Source organism: Rana temporaria, chromosome 2, assembly GCF_905171775.1.
Source record: "Rana temporaria chromosome 2, aRanTem1.1, whole genome shotgun sequence".
NCBI lineage: Eukaryota > Metazoa > Chordata > Amphibia > Anura > Ranidae > Rana > Rana temporaria.
In genome coordinates this window covers 385262880-385288485 of record NC_053490.1, presented here as the reverse complement: position 1 = coordinate 385288485, position 25606 = coordinate 385262880, and the positions used below count along the sequence as shown (strand labels likewise).

The window sequence follows — 25606 nt, the reverse complement described above, 5'->3', positions numbered from 1 at the left end:
AGTGAATAGGGCCACTCTGCAAACGCCCTGCAACTGTGTGCAGTTCTGGAATTCAGCACAAACCTGTCAGGGCAGAGGTACCAGAAGAGTATCATTGGTCCCCCCTCGGGCCCCTTATATTAGTATTGGCCACGCTGTAACAGTCTTTTGGCTATAGCGTAGTTGGGAAGTGGTTAAGGTGGTTGTAAACCTCAGACATGAAATATGAACAAAAGCATATTCCTCTATAGTGTGTACTTGTCTTAACTGAGAACACCGAGTGTCGACTGCTTTGTTTCTCTGCTAACAGATGAAGGAAAGAGCACACTCCTGGTGCAGTATTATTGTAATAATAAATAAAAACAAATTAAGATACACTCATAAGAACAGGCTTGTATGGAGCATTACACCCATTAAATTGCGATGTTGCCAATATTGTAATCTTCTCACACTGACCCGCAGTGTTGCTGCTTCGGATGCAGCTTAAAGTGGTTGTATACCCGTATATGTTAGAAAAAAATAACGCTGTAAGGCAAAGGCATAATGAGCTAGTATGCACTGCATACTAGCTCATTATGAAATACCTTAAAACGAGATCCCCGTATCGCAGCCCGGTCCACAACGAGGGAGCTGACATTTTGCCCTTGCTGTTTGTTCTGGGTTTGCGGCTCTGCCGCTGTGAGTGGCCGGAGTCGCGATGACGTCACTCCCTCTTTTTTTCCAAGTCCAGTCCGTTTCTCTGCTATCAAGTTTTCCTGATACCATGAGAAAAGAAGGCTGCAGATAGACAGTTACAACTTATGAAGCAAAATTTGTTTCATCTCTGTGTATCACCTGTGGCTAGTCACTTCACTGGGTACATGGAAGGGTTTACAACCACCTTAAATCATTTACCCATGGTTTTCCAAAATCCACACAACAGTGCTAGAATTGTCAACAGCCCCACCATCTTCAAGGTCAACAGAGACATGAGTTCAAGGGGGTTTTAATCCTCATTGTTTTGTCCATGAGCACCATTTTCTATGGATTATTTGGACAAAAAGAAATAAATAAATTACATATAGCCAGCAATTTTTTAAAAGTAGGAAAGGGTTATGATCTATTTTATAACCTTCTGTGCTCCTTCTTGGGAGATCAAGGCAGGCCATAGACAGTGTGAATTTATTTCACACAATTCCCTCATCAACACAGACAGCACTGACAGGGGAATCCCTCCTGTCAAGCAATTGTCTACTTCCTCACTGATGACTTCCCCAGCCAGGATAAGACCGTGATCATTGCTAGAGGCTACAGTTAGGGACCTTAGCATGTAAGCGCCTTGAGGGCAGGGACTGATGTGAATGTACAATATTATATATAACCCACCCAAATGACACTGATGAAAAGTTTACATACCTCAGTTCTTAATACTGTGTATTGCCCCCTTTAACATCAATGACAGCTTGAAGTCTATCTTTCCTGTAAAGTCTTGGGCTGTCTTGCATGAAATGCATGTTTGAGATCTCCCCAGAGTGGCTCAAATGATATTGAGGTCAGGAGACTGAGATGGCCACTCCAGAACCTTCACTTTATTCTTCTGTAGCAAATAACAGGTCAACTTGGCCTTGTGTTTTGGATCATTGTCATGTTGGAATGTCCAAGTACGTCCCATGCGCAGCTTCCTGGCTGATGAATGCAAATGTTCCTCCAGTATGTTTTGATTACATCCTGCCAACAATTTTACTGTTCCTTTTGTAGCTCACACATCCCTAAAACATCAGCAATCCACCTCCGTACCTTTCATCATAGGCCTTGTTGACTCCTCTTCAAATGCAATGTTTATGGTTGTGACCAAAAAGCTTTGAGGCTTGTCTGTGCTGTTTGGCATATTATAAGTGGGATACTTTGTGGCATCTGTGTAGCAATGGCTTTCTTATGGCGACACGGCCATGCAACCCATCTTTATTCAAGTGCCTTCTTATTGTGCATCTTGAAACGGCCACACCACATGTTTTCATAGAGTCCTGTATTTTACCTGAAGTTATTTGTGGGTTTTTCTTTGCATCCCGAACAATTTTCCTGGCAGTTGTGGTTGAAATTTTAGTTGGTCTGCCTTGTGTTTTGGATCATTGTCATGTTGGAATGTCCAAGTACATCCCAAGCGCAGCTTCCTGGCTGATGAATGCAAATTTTCCTCCAGTATTTTTTGATAACATACTGCATTCATCTTGCCATCAATTTTGACCAAATTTCCTGTGCCTTTGTAGCTCACACATCCCCAAAACATCAGCGATCCACCTCTGTGTTTCACAGTATGTATGGTGTACCTTTCATCATAGGCCTTGTTGCCACAACCATAAACACTACATTTGGAGAGGTGTCATCTCATCGCTCCAAATTAGTTTGTGCCAGAAGGTTTGAGTCTCGCCTCTGTGCTGTTTGGCATATTATAAGTGGAATACTTTGTGGCATTTTCGTAGTAATGGCTTTCTTCTGGCAACTCGACTATGCAGCCCATCTTTCTTCAAGTGCCTCCTTATTGTGCATCTTGAAACAGCCACATCATATGTTTTCAGAGAGTCCTGTATTTCAGCTGAAATTATTTGTGGGTTTTTCTTTGCGTCCCAAATAAATTTTCCTGGCAGTTGTGGCTGAAATTTCATTTGGTCTACCTGACCGTGGTTTGGTTTCAACAGAACCACTCATTTTCCACTTCTTGGTTAGAGTTTGAACACTGCTGATTGACATTCTCAATTCCTTGGATATCTTTTTATATCCCTTATCTGTTTTATACAATCAACTACCTTTTCCCTCAGATCCTTAAAAATGATTTTTGCTTTCAGAATCCAGAAACGTCAGTGCAGCACTGGATGAAAATTGCAAGTGTCTGGCAGGAGTCCAGAAACGCATTGACCTTTTATACACACACGATAATTAAAAGAAAACAGCTCACAGGTGAGGATGGTTACCTTTAATAGCCATTCAGAAAATAGCCATTCATGTAGCCCCAGGCCATTACACTTCCACCCACCGGGGGTGGGTGGGGGGGTCTGCCTGTCAGTGCTCAGACCATATGCCGCACACTGCATCAAATTGGTCTGCATGACTGTTGTCCCAGAAGGAAGCCTCCTCTAAAAGACTATGCACAAGAAAGCCCACAAAACAGTTTGCTGAAGACAAGCAGACTAAGGACATGAATTACTGGAACCACTTCCTGTGGTCTAATGAGACCAAGATAAACGTATTTTGTTCAGATGGTGACAAGCGTGTGTGGCGGCAACCAGGTGAGGAGTACAAAGACAAGTGTGTCTCGCCTACAATCAAGCATGGTGATGGGAATGTCATTGTCTGGGACTGCATGAGTGCTACCGGCATAGGGGAGCTTCAGTTCATTGAGGGAACCATGAATGCCAACATGTACTGAAGCAGAGCATGATCCCCTATCTTTGGAGACTGGGCTTAAGGGCAGTATTCCAACATGATAAACGACCCCAAACACACCTCCGAGACGACCACTGCCTTGCTAAAAAAAGCTGAGGGTAAAGCATGTCTCCAGACCTAAACCCTATTGAGAATCTGTGGGGCATTCTCAAATGGAAGGTGGAGGAGCGCAAGGTCTCTAACATCCAGCAGCTCCGTGACGTCATCATGGAGGAGTAGAAGAGGACTCCAGGTGCAACCTTTGAATCTCTGGTGAACTCCATGCCCAAGAGGGTTAAGGCAGTGCTGGAAAATAATGGCCACACAAAATAGACACTTTTGGCCCAATTTGGATATTTTCACTTAGGGGTGTACTCCCTTTTGTGGCCAGTGGTTTAGACATTAATGGCTGTGTGTTGAGTTATATTGAGGGGACAGCAGATTTACACTGTTATAAAAGCTGTACACTCACCACTTTACAGTGTAGCAAAGTGTAATTTCTTCAGTGTTGTCACATTAAAAAAGATATAATAAAATATTTAAAAAAATGTGAGGGGTGTACTCACTTTTGTGAGAATATTATAATATATATATATTAAAGCACTGCGTAAATTGACAGCGCTATATAAGAACCTGTAATAAATCTCTCGGGCATGCAATTCCTGCATATGAAAAAAAACACATAGTATGTGGTTAAACAGATTATGAATAATGTACATAAAGCAGCAACTGTGGGATTTCTTGAAGAGACAGATTTAAAAACAAAGGTTGTTAAAAAGAGCATTCCAGTCACTCTAGGTCAGTACTTTGAGGTCAGAAAAAATGTTTTTTTAGTACCTTTGAGTTATTACTGCCACCCATTCTCACTTTGTATTTATTTATGCTTTTTTAAGTCTGGCCACAAGTTTAATGCTGTTCTTTTACACTATGCCACCTCCTAGTGGTCATATGTTGAAAAAACAAGTTTTCACTTGTGGATGGCACACAATTTGTAAATCAATAAATAAATAGGTTATATAAAGTAACTGTTATATATATATATATATATATATATATATATATATATTTTTTTTGCTTATTGTGAAAATACCTTTTAAATGGCCAAAAAAAATAATAATAATAATTCTACAAAATGCAAGTATTCATAGCTCTATTCTCCTTTCCTCATGCATGTTAAAACAGATCAATGCTGATATGAAAGCAAGTTCAATAATTAAAAATGGACAGGCATCAAAGATGTTCATTTTTGTTAGTAATCGCTTGAAAAGCCCAGTAGTCCAACATTAATAAGTCACTTCAATGCAGTCAAGTTACATATTTAACCCACAGAGAGTTGGGGTAACGACTGCCTTAGGCAGCAAATTAGGTTGGGGGGCAAAGACAGGGTGGCACAATCCATTGCCTTACATTGACACACATCATTTTAAGACTGAATCTACAGCATCCCCAAACGACAAATTCTCATTTGCTGCCCCATTACAGCAATGTACATGGTTTTGGTCATGAGATCGCAAACCAGGTACAATTACCCTAGGATATAATGACCCCTGTCGTAAAATTTAGTTTTCTTTCGTTGTATTAAAAAATTATTATTTTTTTGCAGCTTTTCCTTTTATTCAGTATTAAAATTTAATTTTAGTATGATGATTTTTTTTTTTTTTTTACATTTTCAATGATGGGATCTGGTTTGCAGAAGTTTTTACTAGTGCAGTGATTTTCATGCTTTAAAAACTGGTTTTGTTCATTCAATACCGATAACCACTCCAAACAGATAAATTGTACAAAGAATCATACTTTTAGGACATTTGAGGTGTAGCTGTAGAATAAGTTGGGTATTTATATCTAAATTGTGCATACGATGTGGGGAAGGTGCCTGCTACTAAGGATCTGCAATGCATCCAACAAAACAAAAATTTCCTGGTTATGAATGAAGGTCTCAACAAAATCAAAGTCAATTACACACCAGACTTTCACACATCCCATGATAAAACTTATTTACCGATACAAATTCTACATTATTTGGAGAAATCAAGACTAGTAGAGGCTGATCTGTCATTAAAACGGTTTATTTATTGAGTAACAGACATCAAAAATATACAATAATATAAAAATATATTGTAGAAAAAAAAAAGGCCAAATCTTGATTTCCTATGGTAGTAAAACAAATATGACATTATAGAAATATGCAATACTCAAGTAATTCTGTAAGGCTTCTATGGTGATTGAATTTTAGTTATTTTAGTGCAACTGCATGAGGAGGAAGGGAACGTTTAACAGACACATGGCCGACTCATGACAGGGTGAAAAACATACAAAATTATGTTACAACACATACTTGTGCCCTTAGATAAGTGGGTCTTTAACTACTTGCCGACCAGCCACCACAGTTATACGGCGGCAGGTCGGCTCCCCTGCGCGAGAGCCCGTAGCTATACATCGGCTCTCTAAGCGGCCACTAGGGGTGCGTGTGTGCCCCCCGCTCGTCCCTGACTCCCATGCCCAGCACGCGCGATCGCCGCCGGGCACCCGCGATTGCTCGTTACAGAGCGAGGACCGGGAGCTGTGTGTGTAAACACACAGCTCCCGGTGTTGTCAGGGGAGAAATGCCTGACCGTCTGTTCATACAATGTATGAACAGCGATCAGTAATTTCCCCTAGTGAGGCCACCCCCCCTACAGTTATAACACACCCAGGCAACATACTTAACCCCGCCCCCTAGTGTTAACCCCTTCCCTGCCAGTGGCATTTTTATTGTAATCAATGCATTTTTATAGCACTGATCGCTATAAAAATGCCAATAGTCCCAAAAATGTGTCAAGTGTCCGAAGTGTCTGCCATAATGTCGCAGTACCAAAAAAAAAAAGAAATCGCTGATCACCGCCATTACTAGTAAAAAATACCATAAAACTACCCCCTATTTTGTAAACGCTATAACTTTTGCGCAAACCAATCAAACGTTTATTGCAATTTTTTTTTCTTATGAAAAATATGTAGAAGTATACGTATCGGCCTAAACTGAGGAAAAAAATTGTTTTTTTATATATATTTTTAGGGGATATTTATTATAGCAAAAAGTAAAAAATATATTTTTTTTTCAAAATTGTCGCTCTATTTTTGTTTATAGCGCAAAAACTAAAAAACGCAGAGGTGATCAAATACCACCAAAAGAAAGCTCTATTTGTGAAAAAAAAAAAAAGAAAAACCAATTTTGTTTGAGAGCCACGTCGCACGACCGCGCAATTGTCAGTTAAATCGACGCAGTGCCGAATCGCAAAAAGTGCTCTGGTCTTTGACCAGCAATATGGTCCGGGGGTTAAGTGGTTAAACAATGTCTATTCCCCAAGCAACCAGCTTCTCTCATTTAGGGGATCTTCATGAAAGGAAGAAGCTGTGTGGTTGCTATGAGTAACACAATTGGTTATCTTTTCAGATACAAATTACAAGTTAGGCTTAAAGCGGAACTCCACCCAAAAGGGGAAGAGCCGCTTTAAGGCGCCCCTTTTTTCAAGAATTGCACTTTTGGGGTGGGATGATTAATTGATTTTGACAGGTACCTGCTCCCTCTTCTACTCCGACCGCCTAGGTGATCGAAGTAGAAGTTCTCTTCCTCCCCTACTTGCTGTCTTCTGGGACATGTCACAGGTCCCAGAAGACTGTGAGAGCATTCGCAATGAGCAGCACGGCTCATGCATGCGCAGTGGATACCTGGTGGTGAAGTCACAAGTTATCACAGCAGGGTGTCCACAGTTAAGATACCAAAGATGGTAACCTAAAGGCTAGTGAAACCCGGGTGAGGACAGCGCTGGATTGTAGGACAGATGGGTGGCTACAGTTTTTGTAGCTGCTGACTTAAAATTTTTACACATCTGACTTGAAGTTTATCTTTAGGTTGTAAGAGAGTGTTACCAACATGCTGTACAACTCTCTACCTTTAGGGTGGTGGCACATAGGCAATGTCCCCCCCCCCCCCAAATAACAGAGACCGCTAGTAAAGAATTGTGTAAACAACTATGGGCTCTGATGTTTGATTTCTTGCATGTCTATGCATTCTCAAAAGCTAAAAACACTGTGTAAGGGAGTGGACAGGGCAGCAACTGTCTGACTAAAGAAGTCCTTTAAACCTAACACTTTATCTAAGGAGTCTCTAAGGAGTCTCAATCAGTTTAAAGGATTACATATTAGTGTGAATTTAATTATTTTTAGTCCAAACAATTTGAAAAATTTAGGAATATATTATCCCTAAACTCATCAGTATGAAATATAAAATCTTGCACAGCAAATGTGCTGGTTTAAAGCTGAACTCTAGAAATTCCATGTTTTTGCACACATACATTGGGCCAGCTTGACTCAATGCAAGTAGGCATATCTGATATTTGTTCTCAGATTGGACAAGGTGGAGATCGTGATGCCACTGCCCCTTCTTTCCACTTCATTCAATCAGAGCGTCTTGTACTCATTTGAAAAACAAAACAAATACAAGGTAATCTATAAATGGTGGAGGTGCGGAGCTAGTAAACCCTTTGGTCAGTGTACAGAGGGGAAGCCACTTACACAGAACCTAGAAGATCATTATTATGTAGTGCAGACTACTACATCGATTTTCACCATCCCTAGTGACCCTCCAGAGATCAGATATGCATACTTACAGCAAACCAAGCTGGCCCAATGCAAGTATGTATATCAATTTCTGGAGTTTGTGTGCCAACACACCTACGCAGCAGTTTAATGTAAAATGGAATACAGGTATAAAGAAATGGTAAAGTCTGAGAAATTTAGTACACAAGACAAAAACATAAAAAAAAAAAAAAAAAAAAAAAAAAAAAAAAAAAAAAAAAAAAAAAAAAAACGGTTCCACGTGATTAGCTGAAGTCTCTGTCAGAGAGAATCAGAGGTGCAACTAATGTCCACAAGTAAAGGAGGAGTCCAACCCAGCTTGAGGAAATCTTCACCCACACTGCAGACATTGGGCTGGTTATGGAATTGTCATTGTATCCTGGTCTGTTGAGAAATAATGGAAATAAATCAATACTGTATTCTTTGTGTCAAATATTGCCTGAAAAAGGACACAATATTTTAGCATTGGATGCTGGCAGACCATCTGTTTGTCTTGATCTGCATTAGGTCTTTGTAGGTTTAACAAATGTCACTTAATCTACATTTGTGTCAAAACTGATATTAAAGCGGGGCTCCACAGGGGGGGGGGGCTCCCACTTCCGCTTGGACGATCCAAGCAGAAGTTCTCCTTTTGCCCTCCCTCTCATCTTCTGGGACACGTCACAGATCCCAGAATGTTGTCTAACCATTTGGGAGGTGCAGCGTGCTTTACCGTCTCTTTAGCGGCGCTTTTCGGCTGCTAGCAGGTCAAACAAAAGGGTTAAAAGCGCCCATGTTGCACCATTGAAGTGCTCTGTGGGCACTTCTGCAGCGCTGCCAATTTATTTCAATGGGCAGGGCGTTTTGGGAGCGGTGTATACGCTGCTCCCATACCACCCCAAAGATGCTGCTTGCAGGACTTTTTTTCCTGTCCTGCAAGCACATCGCCCCAATGTGGAAGTACTCAGGTTTTCACACTGGGGAGGCATGAGAGGCGCTTTTCAAGGGCTATTTTTAGCATTAAAACACCTGCCAAGTGCCTTCAGTGTGAAAGGGGTCTAAATCTGGTAGAATGTTTTAATTTAAGCAGTCTGTTCGTGGCCTCCAACAACATCAGAAGCTTGGATTTTATTGTTTAACTAAAAGATAACCATAGTTAAGGGTAACGCTACCCAAGAACACATGTGAAAGGAAAGGCTCTTGCATAAATATGGCTTTACTTTGAACTTAAATTTCTAGCCTAAACATAACATTCTAAAATCACCTCCCAGGGTAAGAGTCATAGCCTTAAAAAATATTTAAAAATTTAGATATCTACCCCGAAATCCTCTGAGCAGCCCACAAGGTCACTATTAGAGGCGTGTTAATCCGGTTAGCGACTCAGGTCAAAAAAGGGGCGTCTGATTTACATCCACAAATTGGAAACCACATTCGCAGCTTTGAAATCCGAACACAAAAAACAACCCTCTAAGGCATTAGCAGATCAATTAGATACCACCATACTGGAACTTAACTTGGCTCTAACAGCTAAAGCAAAGAAACACATCCGCTGGAGCGGAGCAAAATACTATTCGCAAAAAGACAAAATCGGCACGATGCTAGCCTCCAAACTGCCCCCCAATTATCGCAGGCACACCCTCCCTAAACTAAGAATAGCAGGACAACCCCCAACAGCCAACCCAAATAAAATTCTGAATGCCTTCCACGATTTCTACTCCAAGCTTTACAGCACTACCGACAGAAAGGGGCCCATTAACCACTATTTTCCTCCAGAACCTTTAGATACCCTCCCTTTCTCAGGAACACAATTTAAGGGAAGAAACCTTCTCGGTGGAAGAGGTAAGGGAGGTTATCAAAGGTCTGAAGACAGGTTCAGCCCCAGGGCCAGACAATCTCTCAGTACCTTACTATAAGACCTTTGGGGAAATTCTTCCATTCCAAAACACTAGGATGCCCCTTAGATCCCCAATCTTAATACAGCCTACATTACAGTACTCCCCAAACCCAACAAAATCATGAACTCAAAAATTACAGACCCATCTCTCTCTTAAATAATGACCTAAAGGTTAGGACAAAAATCCTCACCAACCGACTCACCACCTTCATTAATTGCCATGTCCATAAGGACCAAGTAGGATTTATTCCGGGCAGACAAGGGCCAGATCAAATCAGGAGGGTGTTCGACAATGTCTCCCTTTTACAATCCAATTGGGCTGGAGGCCCCAAACAAGATGGAATGCTCCTATCCCTAGACTTGCATAAGGCCTTTGACTCGATCGAATGGCCTTACATTTTCACCCTTATGGAAAAATGGGGCTTTGGGAGCTGCTTCACGAGGGTACTCCAATCCCTATATTCCACCCCGAAGGCCATGATCCGACTACAAAGCCATTACTCTAAACCCCTTAGTATAGCTAGGGGCACTAGACAGGGATGTCCTCTTTCCCCCTTAATCTTTGCAGTGGCAATCGAAACACTGGTGATTGCAATATGCACTAATCCCAACATCCGAGGCGTGACCTGCAATGCGGTCTGTTCGCAGACGGTATGCTCCTCTTCCTCACATACCCGATCACCTCCCTTACAAACCTCCTGAAAGAGTTCACAGCGATCTCTGGGTTGCAGGTGAACTACACTAAGTCCTACGCTCTCAACATTTCCCCCCAAGCCAGAAACAGTAAGGATGCTTCAGAGTGCCTTTGAATTTAGGTGGAGTGACTCCTCCATAGACTTATTTAGGGATCAAACTCGCAGGTAAAATAGAACAACTATATTCAGCTAACTTCGCAGCTTTTGACACGGTAGACCACAAACTATTGCTGACTCGGCTAGCTGAAGTAGCCAAAGTCGCGGAATGTGACTTATCCTGGTCCGCCTCCTTTTTGGAAAACCGATCACAAGTAGTGAAACTGGGACCGTTCATTTCTGAAAAACGCACGGTGTCATGCGGAGTCCCTCAAGAAACCCCTCTGTCCCCGGTGCTGTTTAATATCCATCTTTGCCCCCTTTTTTAAATCATCAGCAGCCAGAAGCTGCTCTACCACTCTTATGCGGATGACACAATTTCGCATCGGCAACAAAAAGGATCATCTCGGTCTAGAGAAAGGCCTCTCTTTGATAGAGAACTGGATGACAAAGAGTTATCTTAAACTCAACGGCTCAAAAACAGAACTTCTCCTGTTTCACGCCAATCGAAAGAATCAATCGGCAACACCCTGGATACCTCCGCCCATTCTGGCAAAATCATCACCCCTAGCACCAAAGTCAAAAGTCTCGGAGTCATCTTTGACACCAACATGACAATGGATGCACAAATAGGGTCAGTAGTCAGCGGATCCCACCATCTGCTGCATCTACTACGCAGACTTATTCCATTTATTCCCAAAGAGGACATAGCAGTCGTGGTGGGAACAATTGTTAACTCCAGACTTGACTATGCAAATGCCCTTTACCTCGGACTTCCAAAGTACCAAATCACTCGCCTGTAGGTCGTTCAGAATACGGCCGCGCGACTGGTGACTGGGAAAAAAACCTTGGTAATCAATCTCACCCTTACTGAGAAGCCTTCACTGGCTGCCAGTGAAAGACAAAATCACTTTCAAAGCACTCTGACGCATAAATGTACTTTAGGAAATGCACCCAAATATCTGTGCGAAAAAAAAGGCTTACAACCCCAATCGCGTTCTGCTATCCTCCAACCAAAATTTACTCCAAATCCCCAAAACCAGATACAAGTCCAAAGGAGAAAGAAGATTTGCTGTCCTGGGCCCTCGACTTTGGAACACTTTACCAACCTCCATTCGGTTGGAGGAGAACCACTTGGCCTTTAGGAGAAAGATCAAAAACCCATCTCTTTTGAGGTCAAAGAACTGGTTAAACAAGCGCCCAGAGGCGATTCAGTTCGCATGTGCAGCGCTATATATGTTTTTCACTCACTCACTCCCGCCTATACACCGCACGCTTGAAGCTGGAAACTGGGCCAAGGGGGAACTGTCCTGGCTAGGAATAATTCACTCTATAAAAATGGCACTCCTCCCAAGACTGCTTTAGCTTTTCAGGGCCCTCCCGATAAACATTAAAAAAGGATTGTCTGAAAGGCATCCAAAGAAAAGTCAATAAATTCATATGGGGAGGGAAAGGACACAGAATTCCGCCAAAAAAACTGTTCCTAACCAGACGACAGGGGGGATTTAGGCTACCCAGTCTGTTTTGGTATTATCAGGCAGCAAGAATAGCACAGCTTTCCAGCTTTTCTATTCCAGGGTAGAGAAAACTGACTGGAGACACATAGAAAGGCAGGCTGCTCCAACCTTCACCCTAGATTTCTTGTTATAGTTCTCCCCCAATCCTCTCCCCAATCTTTAACCCTCTGGGACAAGTTAAGACCTGATCCAGTGCTGACCTCGGGTTGCCGCCACATAGCTCACATTTTCAACAACCCAGACTTTATCCCAGGACAAGACATCAAGGCCTTTAAATTATGGTTAGACAATGGGTTGTATCGAATCAAACACTTTTTCACCTCCAACGGACCAATTTCCTCTGACTTTTGTGTGCAACAGTTAGAGATTCCGACCTCAGAACGCTTCAGATTTCACCAGATACATAATTTTCTTCATAAAATCTGGCCCGGAGAAACCCATTCCACCCAGATTCACGCCATATGAAATATGGTGTGGACAGTCCACAGAACAGAGGGGTGGAATCTCCATTATATATCAGTCACTGATATAAGTCGAGCAAAAGCCCATATACGATAGCCTGGGAGAATGACATTTCAATAAATTGGGACGTAGTGAGATGGCGGGCATCCTACTCTAGATCCTTTAAAAGCATTAGGAAAATTTCACTAATTGAATCCAGTCTCAAGGTTATGACCAAAGGGTACCTTACCCCAGCTAGACTGGCCAAAATGTACCCATCAACAGATCCTCGGTATTTCCGAGGATGCCAACTTACAGGTTTCCATGGATCACATCTGGTGGGAGTGACCCAGAATAAGGACGTTCTGGAGTAAGATTTTCTCCCTGATCCAAAAAGTGATGGATCGCCATTTACCTAGGACCCCAGCCAACGCCCTTCTCAATGCAAATTTACCCAAGACTTCGAAACACAACCGCAAACTAATCCACTTAATTTTACTGGGAGCCAAGCTGACTATAGCCAAAACCTGGAAACAACCCAGGGTTCCTCATTACAGCTGCTAAATGTAAAATTCCTTGGATAATGTCCCAAGAGAAACTAACTGGCTTCCTCCTAAACACCACACCACAGTTTGAAGCTACTTGGGAACCCTGGGCTCGTCATATGGGCATCTCCCTCATACCAGGAGCTGAACCATAAACATTATTGGCCTGGTTTGGGCCTTCAAACCTCCTCCTCCTCCTCCTCCTCCATATGGCCCTCCAAGGCAACCAGAGAGACCCTCAGACCCTACCAGAGGGCAAACAAGTTGGAGAAATCTAACTAAACTCCAAAAGTCCTTAACGGTTTGTTAGACTCCAGGCTGGGTTATTGATATTATGAAGTTTCAGGAGCTTGGGGAGGTTCCACCAGGCACAGTGTTCTCCCGTTAGGGGTGCCGGAGGAGTCTTCCCGGGCCCCTAGATGCTAGGGTTTATTACTGTGAAGAAGGGGCCGACACAGAAGCGAATATATCTGCCTTAATGTAAAAGTTATTGTTATATAATACATTTGGGTTATGTTTCTCTTCTCCAACAGATGTTGTACTGTACAAATAAAATAAAATATTTTGAAAGAAAAAAATACATTTGCAAAAATATCAGTACAAGGATGCAGAGATAGATCATATTTGGACAGAGGACTAAATCCTTTAAAATTTAAAAAGTGAAGGCACCATTTAAATAAGGACAACTAGAATAAGAAGAAGAAAAAAAAAAGTGATGAGAATATATGCTTCTGCCACACCTTTGTTTTAATGGTGAACCCTGTTATATTCTGTGTATGCTATATTCACATCTTAACTGTTATATATGCAGTATAGCGTGCATGTATTGAATATATATTTAAGCTTCCACAAAGACTGCATGGACGTCACTGGAGCAAGGCAAACTGAGAAGTTCCATAATGTGCAAGAATGGAGTACAAATTATTACAGTGGTCAACATTGATCCCTGTGCTACAGTTTCAATAAAAAAGGCGGCATGTGGCAATCTGAGTATTTGTTGATTGATATATGTCCAGAGCAGAGCCATGTATTGTGTATACATTAAAGCAAACCTTCCATGAAAATTGCTAACCTTCCAGCCCACAAATACCAAAAACTTAAATCCTCACTGAATAATTTTTTTTTTTTTTTTATAAAAAACATAATATTACATCGGCCTCAGTTTACAGAAAATGTGGGTGAAGTCATCCCCATCTCCCGGAAGCGGGGGCAAGTTAACTTTTTTGTAAAAAATGTAATGGCATTTTTAAGACATTTGTATTTGGGTGGCTGTCAGCAAAGGGGACATTCCACTTTCATGGAAAATCAGCTTTAATGGACAAGCAGCACTTCCCCTATATGGTTCCTAAACTACAGCATATTCAATAAACCAGAAAACGTCACTTACAGATACCAGTTTGTCAGTGTCATCATGATGTACAGTGAGGCAAGAAAAAGACAAAAGTGGAAAAAGCTGTAGCTATAGCAGACACCATCCTCTTCATTATCATATGCTCTATGCACCCCATCTTCGGCGCTGTGAACTGCCCCATCCCCGGAACTCTCTTCTGTTTGCATCAGCTTGTTCACTTGCTGGTTGCTGGAGTTACGGATGCTGTATACATGAGAGGCACAACAAAATAGTATTAGTAATAGAGCAAAACAATGTATTAACACCACTGTATAAGGAGTTAAAAAAAAAAGTTTATTCAACAGTGACAAATCATATTCACTTTATTGTGGAAAAAAGTGTTGACCCCTGTTTTAAGCTCACAACACATGATACAATCTGATCGTCTTGTACAATCTCCCTTACATCTACCAACAAGTAGTACCAACATGCATGCATCTTACATACTAGGGGGGAGCATAGCTTGGTGAGTCAATGGTGGAGAAGGATCTGGGTGTTTTGGTAGATCATATGCTTAAAAATAACATGCAATGCCAAGCTGCAGTTTCAAAATGCGAGCAAAATCCTTTCTTGTATTAAAAGAGGTTTGGACTGCAGAGAGAGCGAGATATCATTTTCCCCCTGTACAAATCATTAGTAAGACCTCATCTGGAATATGCAGTTCAGTTTTGGGATCCAGTTGACAAAAATGATATCGGGGAACTGGAGAAAGTGCAGAGAAGGGCAAACAAACCAAGGGGGGGATATGATCAACATCAGAGGACAAGGGGGCACTCTACATCTAGAGGAAAAGAGAATTAATCTCCAAATACGGAAAGGCTTCTTCACAATAAGAGCTGTGAAAATGTGGAATAGACTCCCTCGAGAGCTGGTTCTGGCTAGCTCTGTAGATTGTTTAAAAATAAAAGCCTGGATTCTTTCCTAGATACACAGAATATAACTGTGTACTATGATTTATAGGTAAAGTTGATCCAGGTTGTATACGATTGCCTCTTGGGGGGGGTCAGGAAGGAATATTTTTTTCCTCGCTGGAGCAAATTGGATCATGCTTTGCTTCTTTTTTTCTTTTGCCTTCCTCTGGATCAACTGAGTATAGGACTGTGTATATAGAATTGTATTTTTTTCCCCCTTCTATTGGTTGAACTGGATAGAGAGGTCTTTTTTTCAACCAGACTAACTATGCAAGTATATAGCCCGAGGGTCTGCCTGACGGGACACAAGTTCATTGAATAGTTTTGGTAGATATAAAGTTGACTGTAAAAGTAGCCCCATAACCAACACAGCAGGAAGCAGTCCCATTACATAGCAATAGGAGGGAGGTTTATATCCAGCCACTGATTGGGATCCAGTGTAGTCAGAACCAAAAACAGATTCTTTCCATCATACCCAAAGAAAGCAAAAACAAACACCAACTCACCTGATGAAGAGAGTGCACAAAATAAAGATCACAAGTCCTACAATGCTGGGAGCATCCCACCACTGACCCACTGTAGAGGTGGAAGAACTGGTTCCATTATTCACTATAGCAAGCAATGTAGGATTGCAAGTCTTATCTGGAATAGAAAATGGTGACAGAATTATATGTAGGAAGCTTGCGATTGAAGCTTAGCAATAACAATGAATCCAATACCCAATCCATTGCAGTTTCTTAATCTCTGAAAGCTTTTTTGACTTGTTACCTGGAAAATTTGCTATAGCAGACCATGTGACAAAAACCGTATACAATGTAATAACAGATGATTGTAGTAATCCTGAATGAGGCTGAGCATCCTGCAAAAAAAAACAGAAGAAAATATGAAGTCCTGAGTACTTTCAAAGTACTGGATATTTCAGAGTGTTAGACTACATTCACACTTGAGCTTTCAAGTATTTTGAGCAGATTTGCAAATATTATAGGCGTTTTTCATTTAGGTGTTTTTGCTGTGGCCAATACAAACCTGTGCAAGGTGTGGAGTGATGCTGGAACATTTGCGTAAACCAATCAATATAGGCTTATTGGGATTTTTGTTACCAAAAACATGTAGCAGAATACATATTGGCCCAAGTTGATAAAGAATTTATTTTTTGAGATTGGATATGTTTTATAGCCTTATGTAAAAAATATTTTTTTGGGGGTTTGTGGCGCAAAAAATAAAAAAAAAATGAAAGTAAAGTAACGCAGTGCTGTATCGCAAAATGTGGCCTGGTCACAAAGGGGGTAAATCTTCAGGAGGTTAAAAATGTATTGTAAAATAATATGCAAGATACATCATAGTCTCCAAATAGTGTTGTTTATACAGTGACTGAGAAGCAATAGGTAAGAGATTTTTTTTGTATGGGCAGGTTCAGGGAAGACATCCAGCAGTCATAAAGAAACTCTGTTTCTGATGACTTTAACAAATAATATAAATTCCTACATAACACATAACTGCATAGAACATATTTGCTTTTGTTAAGAATATTTTTTTTACCTGTATTTTGGGAAGAATAGAGACTACAGAAACAATGACACAAAATATAAGGTTGAGACTGATGAGCACTTTGTTGAGAACACAATCCCCAGATCCGGTGTAGTAAACATACAGACACACGATGGCTGCAATTGCACCAGCGTAGATCAGCAAAGTAAATATGAGAAGAGCTGTTGACATGAAAATTACAGTGTTAAACAGTGCCAAACCACAACATTTATTAAGAAATTGTAATTTGTTCTCTAACCATGCTAATAGCCTTGTACTTTATAATGATTAATTTTCACTGATAAAAACTTTTGGTCTACTTACCTGCATACCAACACTTAGTATTCCCATCCTCAGCCCGCTGCAGCCAAGACTGACTCCAGGAGTGGGCAAGATCAATAATGAGTACGAGCTGGACCAAGAAGAACAGGAAACCACCAACCATGCCAAAATAATACCACACTGTGTTGGAAGAGATAAACAGAATTAATAAAATCTGAAACAAGAAGAAATTATCAAGAATGTGAACACGTAGAGTTGAGAGGAGGCACATATGCAATTAGTGTGTCTTAATGGGGTTTCCAATGGTCCCTTTGGCAGCACAGACATCCCATACAGAAGAATCATACAGTATAGTATAAATTTCCCATTTTTCCTAAATCTACAGAGACCCAATAATAAAAAAAACACCTGCAAGACAAAGGCATAGTGAGGTAGTATGCATTGAGTACTACCTCATTATGAAATATTTACCTTAAGGCTCGTACACACGGTTCGATTGTTGGCAGGGGATTGTCTGTAAGGCCCCCTTCACACGGTCGGACCGTTTAGGTCCGCCTGTCAGTTTTGACGGTGGACCTGAACGGCCACTCCATGCATGCCTATGGAGCGTCGGATGTCAGCGGAGACATGTCCGCTGACATCCAATCCCATAAAATCAGATGGATGGCGATACGTCCCCATCCGTCCATGGCGAATCAGATCTGGTGAGACCTGATGAAAACGGACATACTGTCCATTTTCATGAGATCTCTCCATTGGAGACAGGGTGCTGCACAAGCCCCTCCCTGCTCAATGAGCAGAGAGGGACTTGTCATCCGCCAGCTCAGCGGAGAGATCTCCTGCTGAGCCGGCGGACTCCGTAGCAACGTGGTCTGCCCCGTGTGGAAGAGGGCTTACAGTTAGTATGCTCTGTTTGACAATTGTTGCCCAATTTTCTGCCAACAAAAGTTGTATGACAGGCTAGTACATTTTTGGCGGACAACGGCTGCACGTCAAATTTTTATATGGTCAGTACTGTACACAAATCTTTCACACAAAAAAGTCGAAAGTACAAACACGCATAATATGAATCAATGCTCACCAAACACAAAATTACCGGAAGGGATCCAAACGGTGGCACTCAAGAGCTGAAATTCCTTGTAGTACGTCACTACGTTCGTGTTTGTGGCACGACAATTGTGTATCGTTAGTATGCAAGACAAGATCCTGGCTTATGCCCTTTTGACAAAAAGATCAAAGCTGTTGTAGCAGTCCCCGCCTATCGCTGTGACCGGTGACATGTCTCCCGGAGTTATTTCCAGGTTCATAGGCTCCGGCGCTGCGATTGACCGGAGCCGCAATGACGTCACTCCTGCACAAGAGCCGCTGGGCATGGATACTAAAGAAACGACATGAGCGGGCCGTTTCTTCAGGGAGCATGTGCCGATGACGTTGGCACATGCAGATACAGTTAATATCTCCTATTTTCCTTGCAAGTCCCTCTCAGATCTACAGCGACTGCACTTCCAAGTGCACTTGCAGTGCATTTGTAGTGCAAAGTGGATTTGCCTTTAGTAAATAAACCCAAATGTTTCTCTTTATCGCCCATGCACTTGTCATGGAATCGAGGACTAGGTTAAGATCGTGAGGGGGGTTGAATCAAGATCGTGATTTTTTTAACGATCGTGCAGCTCTGAAATCTTGTTTTTTTATTATGCACACACATTATATGTGTGTGAAACTTCCAATACATGTAGTGATATGACCAATAAATAAATACAATAATTGTACGAATGATTATTCTATCAAAAATCAACTGTACTAAATGGGGACTGTATGAATAAAACAATGCTTTTTATTAATAAAAAGATGCACATTCTTTCAGAAAATTCAAATGTTAAAACAACCAAATCACCATTTTCTCTATTGTATCAAACACTTTATTTCTAGCAAAGGACTGTCTGAAACAATTCTTTACCACTGCAGATATAGCCATCATAAGTGATGCAAAAAAAAACGTGTGCAAAAACGTACCCGTGGTGAACACTCCGTTAGGGATGAAGAAAGCTCCAACAGTGATGCCCACCAAAATCAGAAATTTGATAAACCAAAACCTAAACAAAACCAACAAGCCAGAAATTCTAATTATTATCATCAAGGCAACAAGGAAACCAAACAGGGCACAAATATGTACATGTAGTTAATTTGATATGCATATGGAAATAGATGAAAATCCTACATTTTGTGTGGTTGATCTACTTTTCATAAATTAACCTAAAAAGATGAATGCTAGGCAAACAGCTCAATATATATATATATATATATATATATATATATATATATATATATATATATATATATATATATATATATATATATATATATATATACACACACACACATACACACACACACACACACACACACACACACACATCCACACATACACATATACACATATATATGGGAACTTATATAGGATTTGCCTTTGCACATGGTGGGATGGGGGTGCTTTAAAAAAAAAAAAAAAAATGTTAAATGTTATTTTTTATTTTTTTTCTCTTTACACTAAGGCTTCTTTCACACTATGGATTGTATGTCCGTTTTATAATATCCGTATTACACCTATTAACGGCCGTTTATTAACGGATTTAATAACGGATACATACGGATAAATATTTTACCATTCTTCCTTTATTGAAAACGGATAATGTTTATCCGTATATATCCGTATACATCCGTTATATCATTCCTTTCTAACGTCCGTTAATAAAAACCATTTCACCCTTTCTTGAAGTCCAGCTCCAGAAGTCTTTACTGAGCATGCTCAGTAAAATTAACGTCCGTTAACATAACGGACATTTACGGAGACATTTACTAACGTCCGTGCGCCATAGACTTCAATGTTAAAATATAACGGACGTTAATACAGGGAGTGCAGAATTTTTAGGCAAATTAGTATTTTGACCACATCATCCTCTTTATGCATGTTGTCTTACTCCAAGCTGTATAGGCTCGAAAGCCTACTACCAATTAAGCATATTAGTTGATGTGCATCTCTGTAATGAGAAGGGGTGTGGTCTAATGACATCAACACCCTATATCAGGTGTGCATAATTATTAGGCAACTTCCTTTCCTTTGGCAAAATGGGTCAAAAGAAGGACTTGACAGGCTCAGAAAAGTCAAAAATAGTGAGATATCTTGCAGAGGGATGCAGCACTCTTAAAATTGCAAAGCTTCTGAAGCGTGATCATCGAACAATCAAGCGTTTCATTCAAAATAGTCAACAGGGTCGCAAGAAGCGTGTGGAAAAACCAAGGCGCAAAATAACTGCCCCTGAACTGAGAAAAGTCAAGCGTGCAACTGCCAAGATGCCACTTGCCACCAGTTTGGCCATATTTCAGAGCTGCAACATCACTGGAGTGCCCAAAAGCACAAGGTGTGCAATACTCAGAGACATGGCCAAGGTAAGAAAGGCTGAAAGACGACCACCACTGAACAAGACACACAAGCTGAAACGTCAAGACTGGGCCAAGAAATATCTCAAGACTGATTTTTCTAAGGTTTTATGGACTGATGAAATGAGAGTGAGTCTTGATGGGCCAGATGGATGGGTCCGCGGCTGGATTGGTAAAGGGCAGAGAGCTCCAGTCCGACTCAGACGCCAGCAAGGTGGAGGTGGAGTACTGGTTTGGGCTGGTATCATCAAAGATGAGCTTGTGGGGCCTTTTCGGGTTGAGGATGGAGTCAAACTCAACTCCCAGTCCTACTGCCAGTTTCTGGAAGACACCTTCTTCAAGCAGTGGTACAGGAAGAAGTCTGCATCCTTCAAGAAAAACATGATTTTCATGCAGGACAATGCTCCATCACACGCGTCCAAGTACTCCACAGCGTGGCTGGCAAGAAAGGGTATAAAAGAAGAAAAACTAATGACATGGCCTCCTTGTTCACCTGATCTGAACCCCATTGAGAACCTGTGGTCCATCATCAAATGTGAGATTTACAAGGAGGCAAAACAGTACACCTCTCTGAACAGTGTCTGGGAGGCTGTGGTTGCTGCTGCACGCAATGTTGATGGTGAACAGATCAAAACACTGACAGAATCCATGGATGGCAGACTTTTGAGTGTCCTTGCAAAGAAAGGTGGCTATATTGGTCACTGATTTGTTTTTGTTTTGTTTTTGAATGTCATAAATGTATATTTGTGAATGTTGAGATGTTATATTGGTTTCACTGGTAAAAATAAATAATTGAAATGGGTATATATTTGTTTTTTGTTAAGTTGCCTAATAATTATGCACAGTAATAGTCACCTGCACACACAGATATCCCCCTAAAATAGCTAAAACTAAAAACAAACTAAAAACTACTTCCAAAAATATTCAGCTTTGATATTAATGAGTTTTTGGGGTTCATTGAGAACATGGTTGTTGTTCAATAATAAAATTAATCCTCAAAAATACAACTTGCCTAATAATTCTGCACTCCCTGTATATCCGTTACTTGCAACGGACAAAAAATGGACAAAAAATAGTGCAAGACCCGTCACATATTCCGTTATAACTAACGTCCGTACGTTATAACGGACTATTACGGATCTTTACGGAACATAAAAAAATCCCATAGACTTTAATGATATTTTATAAAGGACGTACAACTTCCGTTTTTTAACATTATCTGACGGATTTTAATACGGATTATTAAAACGGATTTATTTTGTAGTGTGAAAAGGGCCTAACTTCACTTTAGTTTTTTTTATCACTTTTATTGCCATCACAAGGAATGTAAACATGTCTTGTGATAACAAAAAAACACGAAGGTCCTGTTTTTGGAAAGATCTGGAGGAGGGGGTTTGGATACCCGTCTGCTGCCTGTAAAAGTAATCCAGCTGCTCTTTAGCAAGACACAAATCACCGCCTGAAGAAAATGATATCCCAGTCATAGATACAGCGATGACTGAGATATCACCCTACCCATCCAAGGAGATTCAGGTATGTCCTATGCAGTGCCGGGACAAGGTCATCTGGTGCCCAGGGCGAAGATGAAAAACGGTGCCCCCCCCCCCGCTGTGAAAAGCTACAGTGCCTACAGATGATGGGCTCTATACTAATGCATCAGTGACAGCAGGGGCGGACTGACAACTCATGGGGCCCCCGGGCAATAGAAGATTATGGGGCCCCTGGGCTTACAGATGGCCACCACGCCAGGAGGCAGTGCAGAGGCGGGGCAGCTAAAATCTCAGAGTTTTCACATTAAAAGCATGTCGGTTTCGGACATATCAGGGACAGATGTAAAAAAAAAAAAAAAAAAAAAAAAAACATAGATTTTTACATACTGTCCCTGGTTTTACTGAGCCTGGCAACCCTGATGGGGGCCCCCTAGTGGCATGGGGCCCTCGGGCAGTGCCTGAGTGACTCAATGGTCAGTCCGCCCCTGAGTGACAGTGCATTAACCCCCTTCCGGCTGCATATTACCAATACCTTTGCTAATAAAGCAAAGTGAAGTCTGTGGGACTGTAGTGAAAATTTAGGAAAATGCAGGAAAACTGCATATACCCCAGCACTGCAACTAAACCGCAGTGCATCAGTGTGATCCCACTGGAGCCCTGGTTCACATATATGCAATGCAGGAATCAGCGCAATTCTAGTGCGGATTCTGCCCACCCCTTGTACCGGCCCTGGTCCTATGGATAGGAAGTGGTTACATTTATGTTTAACCTCTTTTTAAACCTGAGTTTATTTAGTTTACCCTTTTCAGCCCTAATTAACTCCTTCTCCCTTCAACTATTAATTTTCCTGATGATTTTTATATTACATAATAAAAAAAAAAAAAAAAAACACAAACATTATACTCACCTAGATGGATGCAGCATTGATCCAATGCTGCATCTGTCCCCCACCACCTCTACACCGAGAACTGAGCCATTAAAGACTGCTAATTGCTCAGTTCTTGATTTTCAGTTAGTGGAGAGCAGTGATCGTCAGTCATCGGCTCTCTGTTCTGCCCCTCCAGTGCTCACTGGATTGCTGTGCTGTGTAAAGGTAGCAGAAGCAGCTGGCTGTTTCTCCCAGCAGATCGCTAAGAGGATGAGTTAGCTGCCGGGCCAGACATCTGAGTAGAGCCCGTCATTAAAAGTCGGGCTCTCTCTAAAATTCTGGACTGGCTAAGTGACATCATCATTTTAATTATGAAACATTTTTTTTCCAAAAAAAAGGCGTTTGAAAAATGATTGCGCAAATACCGTGCAAGATAAAACGTTGCAATGACCGTTGTTTTATTCCCTAGGGTGTCTGCTAAAAAAAACATATATAATGTTTGGGGGTTCTGCGTAATTTTCTAGCAAAAGAATGATGATTTGTACATGTAGGAGAGAAGTGCCAGAATAGGCCCGGTATTGAGGTGTGTATAAAAGGCCTGTATTGAAGTGGTTAATCATTAAACAATCTGGGCACTGGTTCACTTTAAGTAAAAAAAAAAAAAAAAGTATTTTTTAATATATTCTTGCATTAAATCAGCGTTTTTATAGCTGCATGGGGTTTAGCTTGTAATCTCTGTGCATCTCTGTTTTAAGAAATACAAATTAACAATACAGATGCGAACACAGAAATTAGGACAGAAAACTTAATTTAACCAGTGCTTTAAGGAGTTCTCACTCACCCGTTCTGTATATATGATCTTGGGTCCCGGCTGCTCCGCACACATATCATTATTAAGACAAATAGAAAGAAAAAGGCAGCCATAGCAAAACACATGCGGTAGACAGCTTGGTGACCAACTACGATATCACAATTTAAAGTGCCTGAAAGGGTAGTTGATGCAGAGCAGAGCCAAGGCAACTGAGGGTAAAAGAAAAATAAATGTAAAAAATGTTATACAAAAACAAAAAAAAAACAAAAAAATTAGCTGTCTTGCATACAGGGCCCCCCATTTAAATCGCCTACCTCCCTAAGCACCTTGTAATGATCCGCCCCCGTATGCTCAGCGGGGATCGCTCCGTTAATCCCCGATGAGCCGGCGGATGACAGGGCAGTCCCCGCACACTGTGCAGGGACCGCCCTGTCTTTTCTCCGCTCTCCCCTATGGGGGGGGGGGAATCGGATGAACATGGACCGTATGTCTGTGTTCATCCGATCCGCAGACGGAAGGAAAAAATAGAGTTACGCTTACCGGTAACGTCTTTTCCAGTAGTCTTTCAGGACAGCCCACAATTGAGAGATACTCCTCCTCTTCCTCTAGGAAACACTGCGCCAGCCCATAAATTTCTCACTCCCCCTGCCAGACCTCAGTTTTTATACGAGCACCTCCGGTCAGCTGGGGAGACACAAGAACATGTTAATAACATACTATTACATATCAACATCATGTCCTGGTCTTGAAATCAGACTTCCTCTATTCGGGTGGGTACCCAGGGCTGTCCTGAAAGACTACTGGAAAAGACGTTACCGGTAAGCGTAACTCTATTTTTCCCTTCCCGTCTTTCAGGACAGCCCACAATTGAGAGGATAATCGAGAACTTACCAACTAGGGTGGGACTATGGCTTGCAAAACCTTTCGCCCAAAGGCTTGCTCACCTGCCGAAACCAGGTCCACCCTGTAGTGTTTAACAAAGGTGGTGTAGCTGGACCATGTTGCTGCTTTGCAAATCTGTTCCGGCGTTGCTCCAGCTCTTTCTGCCTGAGAGGTTGCCAACGCTCGAGTGGAGTGTGCTTTTATTCCTGTAGGGATTTCCCTACCAGCCAAAGTGTATGCTTGCCCAATGCTTAGTCTTAGCCACCTGGCAATAGTGCGCCTAGATGCTTTGCATCCCTTCCTGGTTCCAGAAAATAAAACAAATAGTAAGTCTGACCTTCTAAACGGTTTAGTCACCTCTAAGTAATGTAGGATACTTCTCCTAACATCTAACGTACTGAAACGACGTTCCCTTTCCCCCGAAGGGTTGGAACAAAAAGAGGGTAAAACTATATCTTGACTCCTGTGAAACTTTGAAGTCACTTTAGGAAGAAAGGCTGGATCGGTCTTAAAAACGACCCGATCCGGAAAAATAACACAAAAAGGGGGTCTGATCGATAGGGCTTCTAGCTCGCTGACCCTCCTAGCAGTGGTCACTGCAACCAAAAATGCTGTTTTTAAGGTTAAATCCCTTAGAGAACAATTATCTAAGGGCTCAAAGGGAGTACCCGTTAGGGTACGCAACACCAGAGACAGGTCCCAACTGGGGAAGGGTGGACCTCGAGCTGGTCTCTGTCTGGTTAGTGCTCTAAAGAACCTGACTACCCAGGGACTGGTGGCCAGAGGTTTTTCTAAATACACCGTAAGTGCCGAAACCTGCCCTTTAAGGGTGCTAACTGAAAGACCCT

At 41.6% G+C, this 25606-nt stretch overlaps 1 protein-coding gene across 1 annotated transcript in view; it reads right to left on the bottom strand.

Moving 5' to 3' along the window:
* Positions 1 to 7419: 7419 nt before the first annotated feature.
* SERINC2 (serine incorporator 2) overlaps positions 7420 to 25606 on the bottom strand; it is a 68968-nt gene continuing 50781 nt past the window's right edge. The window contains exons 3-10 of the mRNA XM_040337930.1: positions 23907 to 24085; positions 19283 to 19362; positions 17312 to 17449; positions 17000 to 17169; positions 16229 to 16319; positions 15967 to 16102; positions 14547 to 14753; positions 7420 to 8376 (exon numbers count right to left, since the gene is read on the bottom strand). Coding sequence (XP_040193864.1) covers positions 8238 to 8376; positions 14547 to 14753; positions 15967 to 16102; positions 16229 to 16319; positions 17000 to 17169; positions 17312 to 17449; positions 19283 to 19362; positions 23907 to 24085 — 1140 coding nt within the window. The 3' untranslated portion in view covers positions 7420 to 8237. The remainder of the gene's footprint in view (positions 8377 to 14546; positions 14754 to 15966; positions 16103 to 16228; positions 16320 to 16999; positions 17170 to 17311; positions 17450 to 19282; positions 19363 to 23906; positions 24086 to 25606) is intronic.